Below are 20,733 nucleotides of genomic sequence, written 5' to 3' on the forward strand. Positions count from 1 at the left end.
TCTGACAGAGTAGCCAGCTACAACCCATTCAGATATTGATGGGTCAAGCCCTTTTGGCAGAACCCTGTAAGAGATGATATAACACACCGCCTGCATGCTTACCATAAGAACAATGTTGCAGGATCATACAATAAATGCACACAGCACAAGTTAAACAGTCTTACGAGTAAGGTGTAAATTTACCAACAAATGAAAAAAGTGAACATACAAATATTCATGTGAGCATATTACATAATTCAAAACTCAATAAGGGAACTGCTCCAACATTCACTACCTCCCGAAGTAGCCTCCCATACAGTGCACTCTGAAAATGTTGAGGCCTGTTTGTGAAGATGATGTTGGTGTGAAGGTGCCGTACCCGCAGTAGCACAGTAAAGAGAAGGGGCGCAGAAGGTGTCAAAGCATGGCACTCTGATGTGAGAACGTAAGTTGCTGCAACACATAGGACAGGGCCAATAAATGGGTCTTCTAACTGCTGAAATAATTAGGACAGTCATGTCTAGTTCTCTGTTAGAAGAACTCTGTACTTGCAAAGCACCAAACATGAACAGCATGCCTACTCTCTTTTGTGAAGATATGGCAGGGATTTGGGTAGATTGAATTGAATAGAAGTAGTCTTGCACCACCTTATTTTTTAACACTATGTCTTGGATCATTATAGCTGCACTATTGATTGGTAATTTCTTTGCCTGCCATGCGAGAAATAGTGTTTGTAGCAAAACAAAATCTTTGAGAAGGCAAATTGCTCAAGATCATGAAAATAGGGACAAGTACAAAGCTGGTTTAGGAATTACATCTCTGGATCATCTCAGGAGTTAACGAAGAAGCAAACAAGATGGGGGAGGCAAACATGTCAGTGGCTTTAAAGCTGAAGGGAAAGCCATTGATGAGTAAGATAACCTTCAATAGACTAGGGGTGGAAGCAAACTAGTCTTTAAATGATCACTCAGCAGAAGCTCCAGCATCCTGCCCACCATTCAAACAGCGACCATCAGATAATATGAGCTAATCTCTGAGGGAACAATAATCACTTTTTCAGAACACACGCTGTGTGCCTAGAAAGCCGATGTGATGCCGCTCTCATCATATTAGATAAGGAGCCAATGGTGGCCTGGCTCGAGTCTTAGTTCCTAGTTTTTAAAATGTACTTTTATGTATTATGGATGACTTAAAACATACTACAGGCTGGCGCTAACCATTAGCAAGGGTTCAAATTAGTTTGTCAGCCCCCCCCCCACGACACAGGGCTCCTGAACCTTGTAATAATAGCTGAAGCTCACTGCATACCCTCCTGAAGTGTGTGCTGGGCTGGGATGGCATGGCACTACTCAATTTATTTGAATGCCCGCTCTAAAGGATCTCTCTCTGAATTGCCCTTGGCCAAATGAGGATGCAAAGTCCTCCTTGTCAATACCAGCTCCAAGATGCTTATAATAAATATGGCAACCTTCCCTTTATGTCCACTGGTATGCTCAGGGACTGCTATTGTATTTCTGCTACATGCCAGAACAGCTCAAGAGCCGTATTGACTAGGGATGGATTGTACCATAACAGACAGACAACAATATTTGTGGTGATTAGGTTTGATAGATACAGCTTTAGCTGCTGTTAAATCATTTGTCATCAATAATTGGTACAAATGAGGGCAAGGTTAGCCCCTTCACCCATTGCTTATTGTAAGAGTTTTTCAAGGGGGCGGAGACTGGTCGCTGTTAGAGATGGCAGGCTGAGCCTCGAGCTCTGCAAAGGCTTGCTCCCTGTCCGGGTCCGCCAGGCCCAGCGCAGCTGATCCCAGAAGATGGCCAACCTTTGGGAGAACAGCCTGAGCCCATGACTCAGTGACCAACACAAGGTTTTGGGTCACCTTTTCCATCAAGCACCCCATTTCCCCCTGTACTATTTCATTACCACTCTCCTGCTAGTGGTCCTGCACACCCTGGCTCCATGCTTTAATTTCTGCAAGCCTGCCTGACTGGTTTGTGGGGTCCTGCACACCGGCCTGCAGGTAGAAACTAACCCTCTGTGACCGCCCCTCTCCGGACCTACAACCTGAGGCCCTTATGAGGCGAGGGACTTCTTGGAGGAAACAGTGCGAAAGTGCAGAACAGTGGATTGCCAGGTGAACTGGGGAATGTCTGACATGATATCCCCTGTACCAGAGGAACAGCTGACCACTGGGTGTGTTGCCCTTCTCTCCCCTCACCGACCATCTACAGTGCTTTGAGGCCCTAATCAACTCCAGCAGGGCCTCCTGAGATTTGTATGCCAGAGAGGTAGTTGGCCCGGACTCCTAGGGGAGACTGTGGGTCAGGCGGATGCTGCAGGGATTGACCCTGCCGGGGGTGGTTGCACCAATTAGTTCATGATTCCCTGAGCGGGAACGGTCTGGGTACCTGGACACCTACCATCAATCCCCTGTGGTGTTTGCCAGCACAATTTCCTGGTGACCTTAACAGAGTGTCCCAAGGGTGGCTGGGAGCGGTCTGGGAGCAGATTGGCCATGGCCTGGACCTCTGGATGCTGCTTGGTCCTCACTTCTTACCTGTTGGCTCTTCGGCTTCCCCCTTTCCCAGCCAGAGTGGCTGCACAACAGGGAAGAGTGTATACCTTTGGGGGTGCCTCCTCCCCTTCATCTTCTTTCTGGATCCTGAGGTCCTCACCATATGGGCCGAAGCATTTGTGGGACTGACTGGCCTGACTCCTCTTCATCTTCTCTCCTTGTCTTGTCATGGCTTCCTTGCTGACCACTATCTGGCCTGGAGGGATGTGCTCTGGCTGGTCGCCTGCTGCTGGCACACACTTCCTCCTCTTTCTCAGCCCTTCACACTGTCTGGCCATGGCCTCTGGGAAGCCGGCAAGGCAACAGATCTTCACGTCTTCACGGAGGTTGTCTCCCAGACCAAATTGCCGCACTCTCATATGGGCCCCTCGGAGGCTACAATTGACCTGATCCTCAAGGAAATCATGGCTGTGAGCACAGGCTGGAGGCCATTTACACTAAGATGACCAACCTCACGGCGGAGATGAATTCCATCTGGGCAGACATTACAGGCTTCCATGACAAGGTAGAGAAACTGGATCATTGTTTGTCTTTCTTGGAAGCCAGAATTTATCTCATTCAGAAAGGGACAAGAAACTCAGGGTCTTGCGTGACAAGATAACCTACCTTGAGGACCAATGGTGAGGAGACAACGTCTGCCTCTTTGGTATTCTGGAGAAGGCAGAAGGCACTGACATCTGGGGTTTCATGCAGGACGTTCTGCCCGCTCTCCTAGGGCTCACTTTATCACCCCCGCTGGAGATGCAGAAAGCCCAAAGAATCTGACAGCACTAGCCCCAGGAATTTTTGTGAGCGAGGCCAATCATAGCTTGTTTTCTCCCCCAAGATCAGGCCTGGCAGATTGTGGAGCAGTGCAGTCACATGGGCCCTATGATTTTGAGAGCCACAAGATACAAATTGTGAGAGTGTTTTTAGTAGACTAAGACTGAGGTAGTGGGCTTCCTCCACAATGCTTTCAAGGAGGCTGACCGGTTGGGCTGCCTAGGCCTTCTTTCCAACAAGGCACTTATCACAGTCCTCCCGAATCCAGGGAGGGTTCCCATTCCCCGTTGGCAGTTAACGCCTCATCTCCTTCCTTAATGGTGATGTCAAAATCTTGGCCAGCCTGCTGGCAACTCGCCTCAAACAGGTTATTCGCTCCTAGGTTCATCACACACAGGTAGGGTTTGTTATGGGTCGATCATAGCGTTACCTTATGCGAACAATGGCCCACACTATCTGGCTGGCTGCGGATCTGCTGGATGAGGCTCTGACCCTGTCACTGGATGCTGAGAAGGCCTTTGACAGGAAAGAGTGGGACTACCTGCTTGCTGCACTCCGGAAATTTAGACTTGGCATTGATTTTCTCTCCATGGGACACTGGCGCTATGACTTTCTCTTGGCACAAGTCAACTGCAGTGGTTTCCTTGGACCATTTCCCAGTCTGCCAGGGCACATGGAAGGGGTGCTCACTATGCCCCTTGCAGTTCCTTTTTGCTATGGAGTCCCTGGCAGTGACGTTATGCCAATCAGAATAGATAGTGGGCATCCCCTTACCAGGGGGACCCTCGATGCTCTATTTATATGCAGACGATATCCTACTCATGCTCTTGGTGCTGCTCACATCCCTAACTGCATTGCTGGAGACAACAAATTTCTTTGTGGCCATCTCTGGTTCCAAGGTTAACTATGGGAAGAGCGAAACCTTGCTGCTCTCAAGGGTAAACCCCTGCTGCCATCCATGGCTCCCAGTTCCAGTGGGGGACTTTCCGTATGAAGTACTTGGGTATCTATGTCAACAGGTTTTGGAGCGTATGGTAGCAGATAGCCTGGACCCGCTATTGGAGCAGATGCATCTAGATTTCGAGAAGTGGACCCACTTGAACCTGTTATTGTGGGGGGGAGGTCACAGGTGTTGCAGATGGTGAACCTCCCGTCGTTTACCTGTGTACTGGGCATGCTCCCTCTGTTGAAACTCATTAAGACCCTGCAACATTTTGACAAGGATATCAAATCTTTCATTTGGGGACCGATTAAGCTTCACCTGGCCATTGGGAAACTTATATTCCATAGATCCTCTAGAGTCCTTGGTCACCCCTCCGTTGAGCATCATTGCATGGCCCTGCACCTGGAGCAATTAGCATACATGCGCACCTGGTCTGCGACCCCACCACTGTGGGTCAGTATAGAGAATTGCACCATGGGCAGCCCAGCAGGGCTGCACTCCCTTTATATGCCCATAGCCACCAAGACCTTACCAGCGAACCCTATGATTCAGGTGATGTCCAAAACACGGAAGAGGGCTCACAGGCTCCTCTCCATGGATGTTCACCTCCATGGTAAGGCGAACCTCTTGATATTGCCTCCAAAGTACTTCGTTTAGAAGAGGATGAAGTAGGGACAATTCCGGAGCTCTCACTCCATCCAATTAAAAAATGGTCAGCTGCAGTCTTGCAAATTAATACTTTTATCCTTAACAATGCCCTTTGACCCTGCAATGGGAGGACACCATCAGGCAGAGAAGAAAAGGTTACTTTTAATCAGCAAGGTGGGGTTAGTCGTATTGATTATATTTTGATAGATGTCAGCCTGGGGTCGCGGGTAATTGACATGGAGGTGGTATCTATGCCGAACAGTGATCACAATGCCTTAAAACTCTCCCTAACCTCACTGGGCCCTAGTATCGCACCACGTGACCTAGAACCCCTCGATAGAAGGCTTTTCCCATATAGTAATAGACGGAGACTGGGATGGTTTGTTATTGCTGATACCCCTGCCCTGCGGGTCCAGCTGTGCAAGGCCATTGCTAGAGCTTTGGAAGCAGTGTTGGCACAATGAGGAAACACATATGTAGCTTCAGTATAGGGGACCCTTTCTGACATACATAGCACCCTGTTCTGCACCATAAAAGAGCTTTCATTGGTAGAAGCTAGGACTCTGCCCAAACGGGTTCATGTATGTGGTCAAATGGTTCAACAAAGCATGTCGACTAGCCAGGCGGACTCTAATAGCTGCTGTCAGAGGGAATCAGAGCAACCATTCAGGAAGCCAGAGCTTCGAAGAAAGTTGTACTGGGGGGGCTAAAAGAGACAATGAGAAGGCTAAATGGGAGACTTTAATGGGTGCTTCCAAGGGGACAGATCATCGCTCCTTCTGGCAATTAGTGGCTGACAAGGGCCCAGATTGTACCTCCCTGCTGTGTGGTAATATAGTGACTGATGCTTGGTCGAACATTTTTACAAGCCTTTATTCCTAAGATGGAGGAAGGAATGAGGGGGCCCTGCTGCCAACTGTTGGCCCAACATTGAGCCTTACTAGAGGGGGAAATGATGGACTGATTTTGGCCACCCATGCTAAAGGTCTGACCACCATGGGGGAGTGGGAAAATTAATCTCAATCATCTAGTGTTTTCCCTGCTATTGGCTCGTCCCTTCGGATTGACCAGGCTCCTAGCCCTATCACATTTAATGAAGTTGATGTGGCAATTGATTGGAGTACACCAGGGAAAGGGCTGGCTCTTGATAAGGTCCCTGTGGACCTGTTTAGAGCTGAGAAGGAGTTTGGTGCTACTAGTTTGTGCTTCTATTTAACAACATCATGAATGAGCTTACCTTGCCATGGGCATTCATCAGGACCTTAGTACAGAAATGGGGCTCTGTTCTTACCAACTCGTGGTTAGAAGATACCACTATGCGGGTGGGACCTGTGTCACTCTCCACTTTTGAAAATGGCTTCTAAGTTCAAGCCCTATACAACAAGACTACTTGGCCCATATGATGAATGCCCTGGACCCGCTTGGCCCATTTTGGCAGAAACATGTCGACCGCTTTCACTACGGTTAGGGGACAATTATTTCCCCATTTTATTATTTCCACTGATTTTAATATCATATAGTTACCAGCCATATTAGAATCCATGATTTGATAACTATAATGATTTTTATCTTCAATCACTCTTTCACGGCCCCCCACTTAGCTTAGAAGTGCATCCCTGTCGTCAGGTGCATGCCCGTCCTCTATCAAACCAAGTTTTTAGAGGGCCGGGACTGGTCAATGATGAAGCATGACACCCGGTGGTGTGTGAGACCAGTCTGTCACATTTTGTGAGATGTCTACACTCACATTTCAATCGTAATTTCATAGTGGTCACTACACTAGGAGCAGCTCTTGTTGTGGTTAACATTTGTTGTTGGAGGCTGCTAGCTCTTAGAACCCTGCGCCTCTAGTTTCCCTCCCCACGCATCAACGCTTATGTTCTTCGCAAACATCCCAATGTGGGGCTTGGGAGCCGGTGCTATGGGCCTGATATACCTCTGCCAGAGGAGAGTTGCATGGTACTTCAGCTGGGGATACTACAGGAACAGATCCTCAGCACATTCGTGGGCCCTACCATGAAGAACCCTCAGTGGTGAACATGGTTTGGGGATTGGACTGCCCCTTGGGGTCTGAACCGAGGAGACCCTGCAATACCACTGGAGGAGGGTGTACCCTGCCTAGAAAGGGTAATGCCAACAGCTCACCAACAGAACTTTTGAGCTCTGATAGATATCACCTGTTTAGGATCCACTGTCAAGCACAACCCCTACAACCTTGACGTAACTGGGGCAGAGGTTTTCCACACATGCCGTATTGTTGCCCAGGTGATTGACTTTGCTGGCTGGTTGCTCCCTGCAGACACTGATGAACATTGACACGGCCTCACCGGCACCATTGGACTGATTGTTTGATGGCAAAATAACAGGCAGGACCCTGTGTGGGTTCTTCTATAAAAGACCTTTTGCAAGCCTAGAAACACCAGATTGTTACAACCCCTCAAGACTTTGGGAGTGATTCTCTGTCTCAACATTACTCCCTCCAACTGAGGAATCCGATGCAAAAGCCCCATCCACAAAAGCAGACATCCAACAGATCAAGGCTGAGTTTAAGGCAGAGAGGAGTTTATTATGGTAGGACTAGTCAAGTTGCTTCACAACCTAGACCATGCAGTCCAAAAATTGGACACAGGAAAAGACCATCTGGAAGTATCTGTTGTGGAAGGAGCGCATGAAAGAGACAAATTAAATGTGGGCATGGATGCTCTTGAAAAACAGTGCCAACATTTCACTGATAAAATGGAAGATGGAGAAAACTGTTCACGTTGAAATAACATTAGTATCAGGGGCCTCCTGATCACTGTACCTGACCACGACCTCCTCTATATGTTCAAGAACTGTTTAAGTCTTTTCTGCCGGGCTCTGTAGAGGTCACAATTGAACTTGACTGTAGACACAGGGTCTTCAGTTCCTACCAATGCAAGAACAATCTGAACCGGATGTCCTTATGAAAGTCCTTTCTTACTGGCAGAAGGATGAAATAATAAAAGTGGCTAGGCAATCAGACTTAATAGTGTTCAGTGGCTCAACTTTGGCACTATATCAAGACATTTCTGCCTTGAGGCTAGCCAAACAGAAATCCCTTAAGATAGCAACAGCTAAAAAAATACCATACAGTTGGGGCTTCCCAACTCGACTCCTATTTCACTACAATGAAAAACCTACCATGATAACCACACGTGACAAGGCGCTCATGTTGTTCCACCTGGAAGACGACAATCATCCCATGGAGGAACAATTGCATCGACATCTCCCGGAATGGCGATGACACCAGTCACACAAAGCAAAAGGACATGAGACACACCTAAGTTGTTGAGAGTCTTTGTGTCCTAGTGATTAGGATCCAGATTCCTAGACAGTTAGATCTGACGTCCTATGTTACAACATGGCACTTTTCTTGGCTACAAGACCCTCAAGGTGAACTGCCCTGCTGCCACATCCTCTCTTTCCCAGAAACCATGATAGAAGCCACAATAAACTTAGCCCAACGGGCCCACCTGGACACCTGATAGACAAATTAATTTCCCCCTCTTGCCCCACTGAACTGTCCCTCTATAATAAAGAGGGTAGGATGCTTGTTCTTCCCCCCAAGTTTGTTGTACTCCCTCCTTATCATTGACCTTCCTGACAGAGACTTGGGCCCTACATGGAGGAGACACCACAATTCTATACATTTTGTGGTTTAGTTTTCTGTTTGATATTATGTTTTATACTACCCCAAGCAGATTTGATAATGTCATGGTTACAATTGCAGTAGCCCTAACCACCCCTCTCAATAACCTCAACATAGAGGGAGAGCTGACTGCTGTTCGGGTCATGTCCACTGACCTGATGCAGACTACACCACAATCACTGAACATACTCACTCTAAATGTGCAGGGTCTGAACTACCCGGTATATGAGAAAGTCCCTACTTCACATGCTCCAAACAAAAAAACATACATTGTACTCCTACAAGAAACAGACTTGTAGGCCAGTGACATTAAACATTTTTCATCACAATACCTCCCACACCAATTTCACAGCCAACACTAAAGGCGTAGCTATTTTGGTGAGAGCAACAGTTCCTTTGAGACTTTAGATTAGTCTCTATTCATAAGCACCGGATCAGAAGAGTGATAGAGGTGCTTGGACGCATGGTGGAGACGCTGTTAACTGTCTCAATTTATTGCCCTAATGAACATAAAAAACAATTATTTGTCTGGCTCTTTCCCTTCATGACACAACTCTTTTAACACTGAAACCGGATATAGATAAGTCGCACTTCTCCTGGAAAGTATCACATCTTCCCTGGCATGATATGTCTAGGGCAACTTTGCACAGGAGGTGTCCCCAAAATTGCTACCAATGACTTCCTACTAGTCCCTCAAAATTTATATCTCATTGCCCAACTTTTACATTAGGCACGCCAACCAACAGTGCAACCAGATGGAACTAGGCACAAGACATGTTTCTGAAGGAGACACCACTAGAAAAATATCTCACTTATATAAAACATTAGGCATACCCACACCTACAATGCGACTACCATATACAACAAATTGGGTAGAGAACTTAAATTGTGAACTGACAGAGTCAGATTGGATTCTAATATAGAGAAAGGCAGCTCAGTCATCCATACGCCTCCAACATAGAGCCTATGCATTTACAATCATGCTCCATGTAACATAACACCGCTTCACCTTAGACAATCACTGGTGGTTAGGTCACCTGTTTGAGAGGATGTGAGGAGAGGGGTCCTGTTTACACATGTTATGGGATTGTCCACAGATAAGACACTTCTGGGCCCAGGTCTTGGAGGTAATAAAGGCTATCACAAATATAGCTTTACCAATGTAACCGATGGCAGCCCAGTTGGGTTTAAATGAGTTCAAGGTGTTGTGTACTTCTTTTTTGGTGGCAACAATGTTGCTATCCACCCAAGTCTTGGTGACTCTCTTCACTGTGGCACAACAATGACAGGATTCTACACCACCGTCATTGGGTATGTGGTTGATCAAGGTATGTCACATTCACACAATGGAACCACTCAACTGTAATGCAACTGTAGATTTTTTTTGTAAATCATATATACCGATGCCTGGGGTGCAAAGAAAAAACCTAAATAAAGTTGTTAAAACAGAAAACAGTCATTGTCTTTCAATAAGTACCCTACATGGTTTGACATCTCTACTCAGTTAAAATAATCAATGCTTTACTTTACAGATTAGATCACTTCCTAAGGAGCTGCTTTTTAGGTATGTCAGATCATAATCAATCATACACAGTAATAAATAGTGAAAAGAACACTTTTTCAGCCCTCTCAGTCATTGCTTGGTGCAGCTGAAGGAGTGGATGGTTAGGACAAGGGCCAAACTGAGCTGCCAATCTGGCCTGGTGTGACACATCCTTCTGAGGAGACCATCACTGTCACAAAGAGAACACAGCATCCAGGTACTGATTTCTGGCATGCCTCACTTGAAGAGGCTAAAGTGGTTTCATAGTAAATGCCAACAATGTTGACTTGTCCTCTGGTGTCGATAGTCATCTTTGAACTGACAAATCACAATTGTAAATTTAGACATGTACAATACAGCTAATGTGTTTACAAGAACTGTATAGTGTCATCATCACAGAAAAGGTGATGAAATGTACAGATGCCATTACGTTTCCAAAAGTGTCACCACAACCAGGATCATTCACCACTTTAGGTTTTGGCAGTTGCAAAGCTAGACATGCCTGGTGGCTCAGTGGACTAATGCATCCATTGTAGAGGCCTGTGTGCGACCTCATGGTCACAAGTTCAAACCCTGGCGGATTCACTCAGCCTTTCATCCATCTGAGGTCGATAAAAAGAGTACCATTGAGTTGGGTAACAATAAACATCTGTTATTCTGTGCCAAAATACCTCCGGGTGAACGTGTGCTTTACAAATACACATGTTATGTTAAGCTGTTGATGAAGCACACAATTGAACTAAAGATCATTACGTTTAATCTGATTATGAATAATGAGTTCCAACATGCCTGAATATTTACTCAGATGAAGTTCAGGTGAACATGCACCAGGGGCTACTGGGCAAAGCTGAAACCTGAAAAAGTATTCAAGAATAAGTAGTGCTTATTGCTAAGCAATTGTAAATATTGAGGAAGGTGTTCAACACTTCTTTGTGAGCGTTTATGCAAATACCAACATGTTCTGATTATTGTGTAATGTGACACATCTGGCTAGTGAGGGTCAGTAAATAATGGTGCAACTCTGAGCATGCAATGATTACTGAGTGATGGGGCAAATCCAAGCATACACTTGAATTAATGAGTGATTGTGCAAATATGGCTGTGCATCCACTACCTGTAGGTGGTGGTTCAAATCTAATCCAGATGTCCAGTCATGTACCAAGGATCTGGAACAATATCCCTATACACATCAGAACCACCCAAACCACTGTCTAATTTAGGAAAGAGCTGGAGACACATCTCTTTGAAGAACAATGTCTAACTTCATGCTCAGACCCAAATCCCCTCTATTCACTCATTGACTATATCCTTGTGTTTGACCCAGTAAGCATGAGTCTGCCTTTTGGCTAGGTTTGCACTATATGAATACTGTTAGGCCTGACACCCTTAAGGTGGTCTTTCCAAAACCTTTTGCCTACTTACCTCCACTTGTTCATGTATTATTTTTGTTGGCCTTGGGGCTCTGAGCACTTTACTACTGCTGACCATTGCTAAAGTGTATGTTCCTTTCTCCTAAACATTATTTGAATGACCTATCCATAATTAGTATAATTAATTTATTATAAGTTCCTAGTAGAGTGCACTACCTCTGCCCAGGGCCTGTCAATTAAATGCTACTGGTCGGTCTGCAGCCCTGATTGTGCCACCCACACAAGTAGCCCTTTAAACTTGTCTCAGGACCGCCAGTGCAGAGCCTGTTTGTGCAGTTTACACTGTCATGTTGACTTGGCTTGTCAAACCCTTTGCCAAGCCTTAAAGTCCACTTTATTTTTAACATATAAGTCACCCCTAATATAGGCCCTAGGGAGTCCAGAGGCTGGGTGCTGTGTAACTAAAAGGTAGGACATGTGCATTTATGTTTTGCATGTCCTGGTAGTGAAAAACATCTACATTCATTTTCCACTACAATGAGGCCTACCACTCTCAGTGTTTAAACATTGGAAATTCCATATTACACTCTTAAACTGTAATACCTGATCGAGAAGGTGTAGCTCTGTCATGTTTCATATCATTGGAATGGTAATGATAAATACTCTTGCATTTAACATGACTCTTTTAGAAATGCCACTTTTAGAAAGATGGAATTTCTCTGTTCTTAAAGCTTTGCATGCATGCAGCCTGTCTCCAATACACGTTTGGGGTGGATGACAGCTGAACATTGTGCATTCCCTCTAGACAGCCACACAAAGGAAGGTTAGGTATGACTTAGAGCCATCTGCATCCTGATGGCTTATCCTATGCAGGATGGGAGGGAGGAGATGACACATACACCTGAAAGGACAGTCTCTTGTACCTACACAAAGGGTTGATTGTCCCCCTGTAGTGATTCTGGTGCCAGGGCTTGGAAGGGAGGACCTCTGTTCACTTCAAAGCCCCTCTTTAATGTCACCTCCACTTCAAAGGCACAACTGTGTATAAGTACTGGGTCTCTGATCCCACCAAATCAGACACTTCTAGATCTGTAAATAAACTCTGCCAGAAAGAAGGACTGCCGTGCTGCTACAAGGACTGCCACTCTGCTGGACTACTGCTCTAGAAGAAATTATTTTCTGATGTGCTGACCTGCTGCCCTCTGTCCCTGCTGAGGAAGAACTTTACTCTTACTTGAACCCAGAGTGATCTCCAAGGGCATGCTGGCTTGCCTCCTGTTTTGAGACTCAGGTATATCAAAGTCTCAACTCCTGCTCCTGTGCCTGGTCTATTGGAAGTGCATCGAGGTGCTTGATCCAGAGGGACAGGCACATCCTCTTCTGTGTGAAGCAAAATTGACTCATCGCTGCTGTTGGGGTAACAGTCCCAGTGCATCGCACTCAGAACCAGCACATCGCCTAAAAGAACTGATGCATTGGAACTGCCACATCGATGCATCCCCTCAGATATGTAGAGAAACCAGGTGCATTGGCTTCAAAACCAACACATTTCAGCTTCATCACTTCGTCCTCGGAACCAGTGCATCACCATCGTTATGTGTAGAAAATTGTCACATCACATCTACTGAATCGCTTGGCTGCACTTCGCTTCTCACTGTTGCGACCAGGATTAAGGTACTTTGTTCAGTGGGCCTTGCGTGGCTCCTGTATCTGGCCCGCTCTCCATCACGGCCGGCCTAAACTCTTGACTTTGCCCCGGTTCAGCACGACCAGGTAACCCTATAAGAGCTTATTGCTTCTAAGTGTTTTTACATTTATTCTTTATAAATTCATATCTCAACTTCTACTTATTGGATTCTTGTCGTTTTGGTCTTGCTTCATTTATTAGATCATAATCTATCTATCATAATCTATTTTCCACACTGGTGTGGAGTGTTTTTGTTATGTTTTTACTGTGTTACTGTTTGAAGTGTTGCACAAATACTTTACACATTGCATTTTACGTTAAGCCTGCCTGCTCTGTGCCAAGCTGAGTGAGCACAGGTTAATGTATGAAGTGTATCTGACTTACCCTGACTAGGATTGTGGTTCCTGCTTGGACAGGGTGCATACTTCTGCTAACCAAAAGACCCATTTTTTAACTAAGATACCATAAAAAAAAATACATACATCCTTACAGCCATTGACTCATTGACACATTCTCCCACTCACACATCCACACAAGGACACACAAGCGTGCCAACCAATGAAGAAGCACTTCCGCCAATGAAAAAGCTAGACCTATTGATTTTGTCAGTATTTATCTTTCCTGTAATCAGCAGTAATGGAAGGGACTCATGGAGGCCCTTTGATGCAAACTGTAATATCTGTAGCTAGATCAGTGCTATTTTTTAAAGTTGCCAAGGCTCAAGCAGCTATCTGCATTTTGAGCACAAGTCTCCCATTCAGAACTGACGAGGAGTCATAAGTGGAACACAAAAATTCAAAACAGTAGATTGATGCTCTTGAAAACAAAAGATGTAAATAACAAAAATTATTTAGTGTTGTATTTCTAAAAAGCAACTATGATTCAATATATCAGCTATAAATAAAATGGATACAGGCATGGATTAAGAAATAGATATAATAGGCTTCATGATTGTAACATTCTTTTACTTTAAAAGGTCCACTGGAATAAGCCCATGGGGCCCTGTGGGATTTCAAAGGAAGGACAGGTCCTCTAACTCTTTGTTTAGTGATTCCTAACAGTAGTTTACATACCAAATTAAGGCAGTGACTAGCCCCTAAAACTAAATATTCAATTCCCTCAGTGGTTCCTTACATACACAATGGATCTTAATTTGAGTATGGAGGGAAATTAAAACCTTAAGGACACTTTAAATGCCAAATAATGACAGTCAGTTATCTCTGAAATTATACATTACTGTTTTCAATGTCCTCAGGGGCTCCTTACTTACACTTAAGCCCTGTTTAGAATTTGCAGGGAAGTTAAATTCCTCTAATCTACTTTAGTGATATTATTGTGGAGGAAATTCGTTAAGAGAAGAGCTTCCTTGAAAAAGTGGAGAATTTTAAGTTTTCTCCTTGTTTTAAATGAGACCATATATGCTGATGCTGTTGTTTAAGACTCTAGGCGTGTGTGTAGTGTGTGCATGAGTGTATATCTGTTTTTATGAGGGGACTGAATTTCAGCGTACCATTGCTGGATCGCTGTTGTCAGAGGTCGCCCTTCACCTCCAGTCTTTCTGTTCATAAGTCAGAGTAGGGGGTTCTAGGTAAGTGAAATTAAGAACAGCCTTAGGATGAGGGCAACAAAGACATTATCAATAATTTGGGGAGCGCTCAAGGTATGCACATGTGCAAATTACACTATCTTTTGAGGTCTGTGAGGGTCTCTGGTAATCTTCCAAACAGAGGCCCACAGCTGGCACACTTAGTGTGCCTACATTGACTCTGTCAATATCTGTACAAGTCATATTGCACCAATCGACGGGAATGGGTGCAGTTGTGGGCTTCACCACCTTATGGGTCTAAGAATCAGGAATTAACCAGACTTCCAGCTATGTAGCAACACATGAAATAGTAATGACAGGTTGCTATAATCCCTGCTTATATCCCGCCCTTGCCTTGCTCTCTCCTTCCCTTCTCCTTCTTTCCCTTTCCCTGGTATGTTCCATGCTAATCCATTGTGCTTTGCACGCGTGTGTTCGGATCCCATCCTCGTCGCCAATTTGTAATAAATAACTCCGGAAGGCAATAAAAGTTGAAGGTAAGTGGATTTATTTCCATACAGTTCCCCAACTGTCAACCCACAGGCTCCTCAGGTGGCAAAATCCAACATTCTGTTCTACACTCGCATTCCAAGGTGGAACCATGGTGGAATAAAGAGAGGGGGGAAACGGAAAGTACCAGGTAAAGGGAAAGAAGGAGGAGGGAAGGAGAGAGCAAGGCAAGGGCGGGATATAAGCAGGAATTATAAAACAGGTGTTATGTAGAGCACTTAGAAACAACAGAAGGGTAAGAAGCACTGAATACAAATATTTTCAGTATTATAATTATGATGATGATGATGATTATTATTATTATTAGCCTTAATCAATGTTTCTCTCTATGCGGTGAAAGCGTTGTCTCTGAGCACTGTGTAATGTGAACACTATCACTCCTTCAGTTGTGCAATGCTCACCATGTCTCTGAGCTCTTGCAAAATGGAATTCACATATATATTGTGAACACGCACAAGGACCCCGTTTGTGTGAGGCGACGCTTGATTCGGTTTTCACAGGAACACCATAGGATCCTATGCCACAATGTGCAATATACCCACAGGCAGGTTTTCCTACTTTCTGGTCACTCAGTGAAAGCTTTAAATGCACTTTAAGGTAAGCATCAGTCATACTAGTCAGTTATATCAGCCTGTAGCAAGACGATCCCCCAAGCTGATTTGTAGAGAGACAACTAAAGCTCCTATTTGCAACATGGCGGGGCCTGTCTTCTCGTCAGTCAGAACTTCATGCACAAAGGCATCTGCTCCCATTCAACCTTTTCATGCCTCTGAGGGCATCTTATGGAAAGACCTGTCACCCTTCTTGGCTCTACGGTGCATAAGGAAGTAACGTAAGTACTTCAGATCCGGCAGGGGGCCGCTGGCCTGGTAAGTTAGCAGAGGCTTTGGCCAAAGTTGGAGATCCCTACTGGCAGGCAGGGATCTCGATATAGCTTCAGCAGAGTTGTCGGTGCAGTTGCTCCACTACAAGTGCTGAACTTTGCTCAGCGGTTGCCGGGTTTCTTGCGCAAGTGGAAGAATTTCTTGAAAACTAACAAAACCCTCTGATGTGAAATGAGTTCTCTCCAAGCACGTGGGGCTATTGCGTGTTTTCATTTCCTGTACTACTATGCCAGGGGTGTCGCTCATAGGTAGGAAAACAAGTCCTGCATTTTGCAACGGCCTTGTGAAATATGGGCTGTCATGCCTAAAGCATGTCCCAGGACAGACTGACTGCTCAGGCTCCACCTGTGTAATTGAGGGCTTCCCCTTGCTTAATTTTGAGATCTTCGCAATGAGAAATTTGTAATTAGGCCCTCTCTGGTGACAGTTCGCATCCGATGAAATGCAAGGGATAACAGAAGTGATATCACCTACCACTTTACCCTTGATGACATCACAGACTTCCTCTCTAATCCACCCACCAGGCCCAGAGTAGCCTCTTCCTTTCTACTAAGGGGCAGCAGAAGAGCGATGAGTGGACATTACATAAAATAAACACGATCCTTTTCACCATCGGGCAGCCAGGAATATATAACAAGGGTGAAGGCTGCTACCCCTGTTTATATGTAACAGACATCCATGGCAACTGCTTTTTTTCACTTTTTTAAAGAGTTACAAAGATAAAAGTTAAACTCATGCATACGACTAGGACCATATTATTCCATGACCTAAATAAACTGAGAGAAGAAAAGTGCAAAAACATCCTTTAGATTAATAAATATGATTTAACATCAAATATTGATTTTTACAGTTTATGCTTGGCGTAACATGGAAATCTGCAAACAAATTCTGACTAATCAAATTCCTTTTTCATTTCAGAGAAACGATTTTTGTCTGTAAATCAACTTTACACTGTTTAATTTTCCTTGTAGGAATGGACCCTATAGAAATACCTTTACCTGAGCCAAAAGGGAAACAGAAGAACCCCTCTCCAAGCAGAGTTTGTGAAGACAAGTGAGTTAATTAATCAGAAGAGATATTAATTTTGGCATGTGCCTTAATTATATTTGTGTTCGATAAAGCATTCACTGTTTGCCCATAGCTAGTTAATCAACAATTATTCTCTTCAAGCCACTAAATTGCATGAGAAGTTTGAGGTTTCATGATTGTGGAAATTGAGTGATAGGTCAATAAACATAGACATTTGAGGGGTATTGGAAAAGTCTTCCAAGTTGTTCTAATACCATTATCTTTCCTCTATTAGGGGTATTGAGCTGAGAAGATGTGGCATTACAGAAAGAGCTGCTGACTTTGGAAATGGGAAATCGGGTTTGATTTCCGGCGTCAACCCAATTTCTTGTTTTTCTGGGCAAATCACAGAATATCCACCTGCCCACAAAATGCTCTATAAAAAACTTCAAAAAATAAAGATCACCAAAAAAAGCAAGACAGCTATAATACCTTATGATTCTGCTGCTTTCTCTTAATTTGGAAAGATAAATACATACGTGGTCTATTGTGGAAGGAAGCAGTGCGCCCTCAAGTTGTAAAATTAAGCAGATGAGCACTGGGAATACCACTAATATTTTTATACACTAAAACAGGGTTCTCCAAAGTCGGACCAGGAGGGCCGGAACCATGCCCGATTATTAAAATACCTGCATTTATCTAAATGGGGATATGCTAAAAATCTGGCATGAATCCGGCCCTGGAGTGCTGGATCCATGCCAGGTTATTAAGATAACCACATTCAAATAAATGGGTATATGCTAAAAATCTGGCTTGGATCCGGCCCTCCAGGACTGACTTTGGAGAACCCTGCACTAAAAAGAAGAGGTGAGCATGCTAGAAAATTAATTGAGAGAGCATGCCTGAGCTAACGGTCTGGCTCGACTCTAATCGTCATAACATGAACCGGAGTCATCAACATGTAAATCGTGCAACAAAAGTTATATGCATATTAAGTTTATTACTTTAACATGAAGAGGCGTTTCAATTTAGTACACTTATTTGCATCACTGCATTGAATGCAATTTATTATAAGTGAACATTTCTAAACATGAACTTAACTACATTGATGCCGCCCATCCCCAACAACACTGTAATTGGAGATCCAAGAGGCTTTATATATTGCCTACATTGTTAGTATAGACAGAGCAACATTAACGTTTATTAAAACATAGGAGAGATTTTTGTTTAAGGTGATAAAGTAAAATATGGCAAAATGAAAAAAAGATAATTGTCTATGATCATGTAATTTGGTCAAGCACCAAGCAAGGATCTAGTTCATGTTTCCTGATTTCCCATTGTGCAATTCAGCCAGTCATTGAGTATCACTTTCTACCAACATTTCACTTCAAAAGATAATACTTTATCTTTAATTCTTTAAGACGCTACATCCCGATTAAATGAAGTCTCGTATAGCACGTTAAATCAAGTTGAAATAAGACTTTTACAAATAATTACACAGTTAATTTAAGTGAAGGTAGTGTACTCTATTTTGATGTTGATATCACCTACTTCGCCCTAACTTATCAAAGAGATCGATTTCAAGAGAAACTCTTTATTGTGTCCCTGACAAATGGGGACCACCGATTAGACTATATTAGCTGAACCGTTGACACCTAACTCTACTTGCAATTCAATGGCATAAAAAAGGGTCACTGTGTTAGCACAGAATGCAGCCGTAAAAAAGCCCAAGTTTATAAAACAACTGACTCTGACTCAGTACAGAAAAAGCATAAATATTTCTGTTCACTGAAAACAACCTCCATCTTTGAGTCTCATTACCTGGTAGACCTACCAATTGCAAACAGTAATACCAAACATGTAGGAGTCATCTTCAGTACTGTTGCTAAGTTTGCCTCATTTGCCACTTCCAGTCTAAAGGCATTAAAAAGTATTCTTTTAGCCTTGCATAAATTTGTATCAATTGTACCATACTAGTGGGACTGGACCTACTACAGCACAAGCTCTTACTTTTTCCAACCAGTCATTAGCAAACATCAGGGTGCAAAATCCACGTGGCACACTTCATTTTCCTTGAACGATCCTTCTGCCAGGACTGATATTTCTACATTTGTTGTCAGATTAAAATCCTCTGTCTCATATCCATGCACGGAGATGGCCCCACATATCTGAAAAACAAACTTGTATCACTCCAGTTAAGCGCTAAGGTCCCCATCACAAATTCTCATCAGCCCACAACATTTCTGGACCACCCAAAATGGCTCTTTCCCTTTCATGACTGGTGCCCACCAGTAGTGGATGGTGGTAGGCAAAAATGGTGCGGCAAACAAGTTAGTCATTTTGACCCCACGGACAGGCACTGTCATATTGAGGATAGCTTTAGGGTCAACGTCAAAGCTCTCAATCATGGTTCTTTATAAACAGTGTTTATAACGGATCCCAACTGAGCGCTCCGGAGTTGAGGCTCAAGGCAGTGAGAGTTTCTCACAGTGTCTGTCAGTGAGTCAGAGCGTTACAAATAAAATATATACTTACTCACTGGCTCGCCTCCTCTCCTACTGTCCACTTCTCCTCAGTAAATCCTTCAGGGAGAACGTGGTTTCAGAGCCAGCACCTTTAACCACTCCTGATGCTGCTCTCATGCTACTGATAAGCACCATGAGAGAAGCTCCAGGATTGGTTGGAGCATGCTTGCCCTGCATTCCCTGAGGCATGGGAGGCCTGTGAGTGCACTCCACCCAGCTGTCTTACACAGTTGGAGTTGGAGATGTTTAAAGTGCACATGTCAGGCTTGCCGTCGCAGTACAGCCTGCCAAAGTGACATGCGCACGTCATGCTAAAGTCCCCACCACTCCTTTCTGCTGCAGCCACTCAGCCGCAATGACCCATCTCTGCGCTCAGCTCGGGTGCAGAGAAAAATAAAAGGATAACAAATTATCTTTATTATCATCAATTTTTTTTACTTTGGAGCATTTTAATTAGTGGGGCGATGCTCCTCTGCCCTAATGGAGGAACCGCGGCTGGCGCCCAGAAGTGGAGGAATCTCTTAGATACCTATTTCCCTATCTCTGATTACATGATATTTCGGAAAGAGACTGAAAAATCAAGCCTTCACCAACTCCTACTGACTCGTTTTACTCCTTGACTTTATTTCAAAGTACTCTAACCTTTCCTTTGTGATATGTGGACTGTTATACAAAAACACAAATGCCTAAATTGGGCTCATTACAAATAGAGAGCATGTTCTGTTTGCGTTTATAACAAATGACAAATGTGACATTTAGGAACTATAATGTGACCTTGGTTAAATCTCAGTGACAACTCCTCAAGCAGACCATTGTCCGCTTCAGCTGACAGTATCAAAAGATAACTAAAGTCTAAACCAATTTATTTGCCATTGGAATCCTATGATAGGTGTTAGCAATTTCGAAGATAAGGTTTGCCTCAGCCCTGCTGGTAGTCTTGATGTTTGATTGTGAAATATAATCAGAATACATTTTCTATTTTTTTTTGTTGGTGATGGAGTTTAAGGCTTTTATGACACCATATATTTCAGTAGATTA

The 20,733-nt window shown here is 44.0% G+C and overlaps 1 protein-coding gene across 4 annotated transcripts in view; it reads left to right on the top strand.

Annotated features, from left to right (window-relative positions):
* Window positions 1-20,733, top strand: part of LOC146822680 (molybdenum cofactor sulfurase-like) — a 496,467-nt gene that overhangs the window by 373,462 nt on the left and 102,272 nt on the right. For all 4 annotated transcript variants that reach the window (XM_085606870.1, XM_085606869.1, XM_085606868.1 and 1 more), the window contains one exon: window positions 17,134-17,215. In XM_085606870.1, the coding sequence (XP_085462996.1) occupies window positions 17,134-17,215 (82 nt within the window). The remainder of the gene's footprint in view (window positions 1-17,133; window positions 17,216-20,733) is intronic.

Source organism: Triturus cristatus, chromosome 5_2, assembly GCF_964204655.1.
Source record: "Triturus cristatus chromosome 5_2, aTriCri1.1, whole genome shotgun sequence".
NCBI classification, from domain to species: Eukaryota; Metazoa; Chordata; class Amphibia; order Caudata; family Salamandridae; genus Triturus; species Triturus cristatus.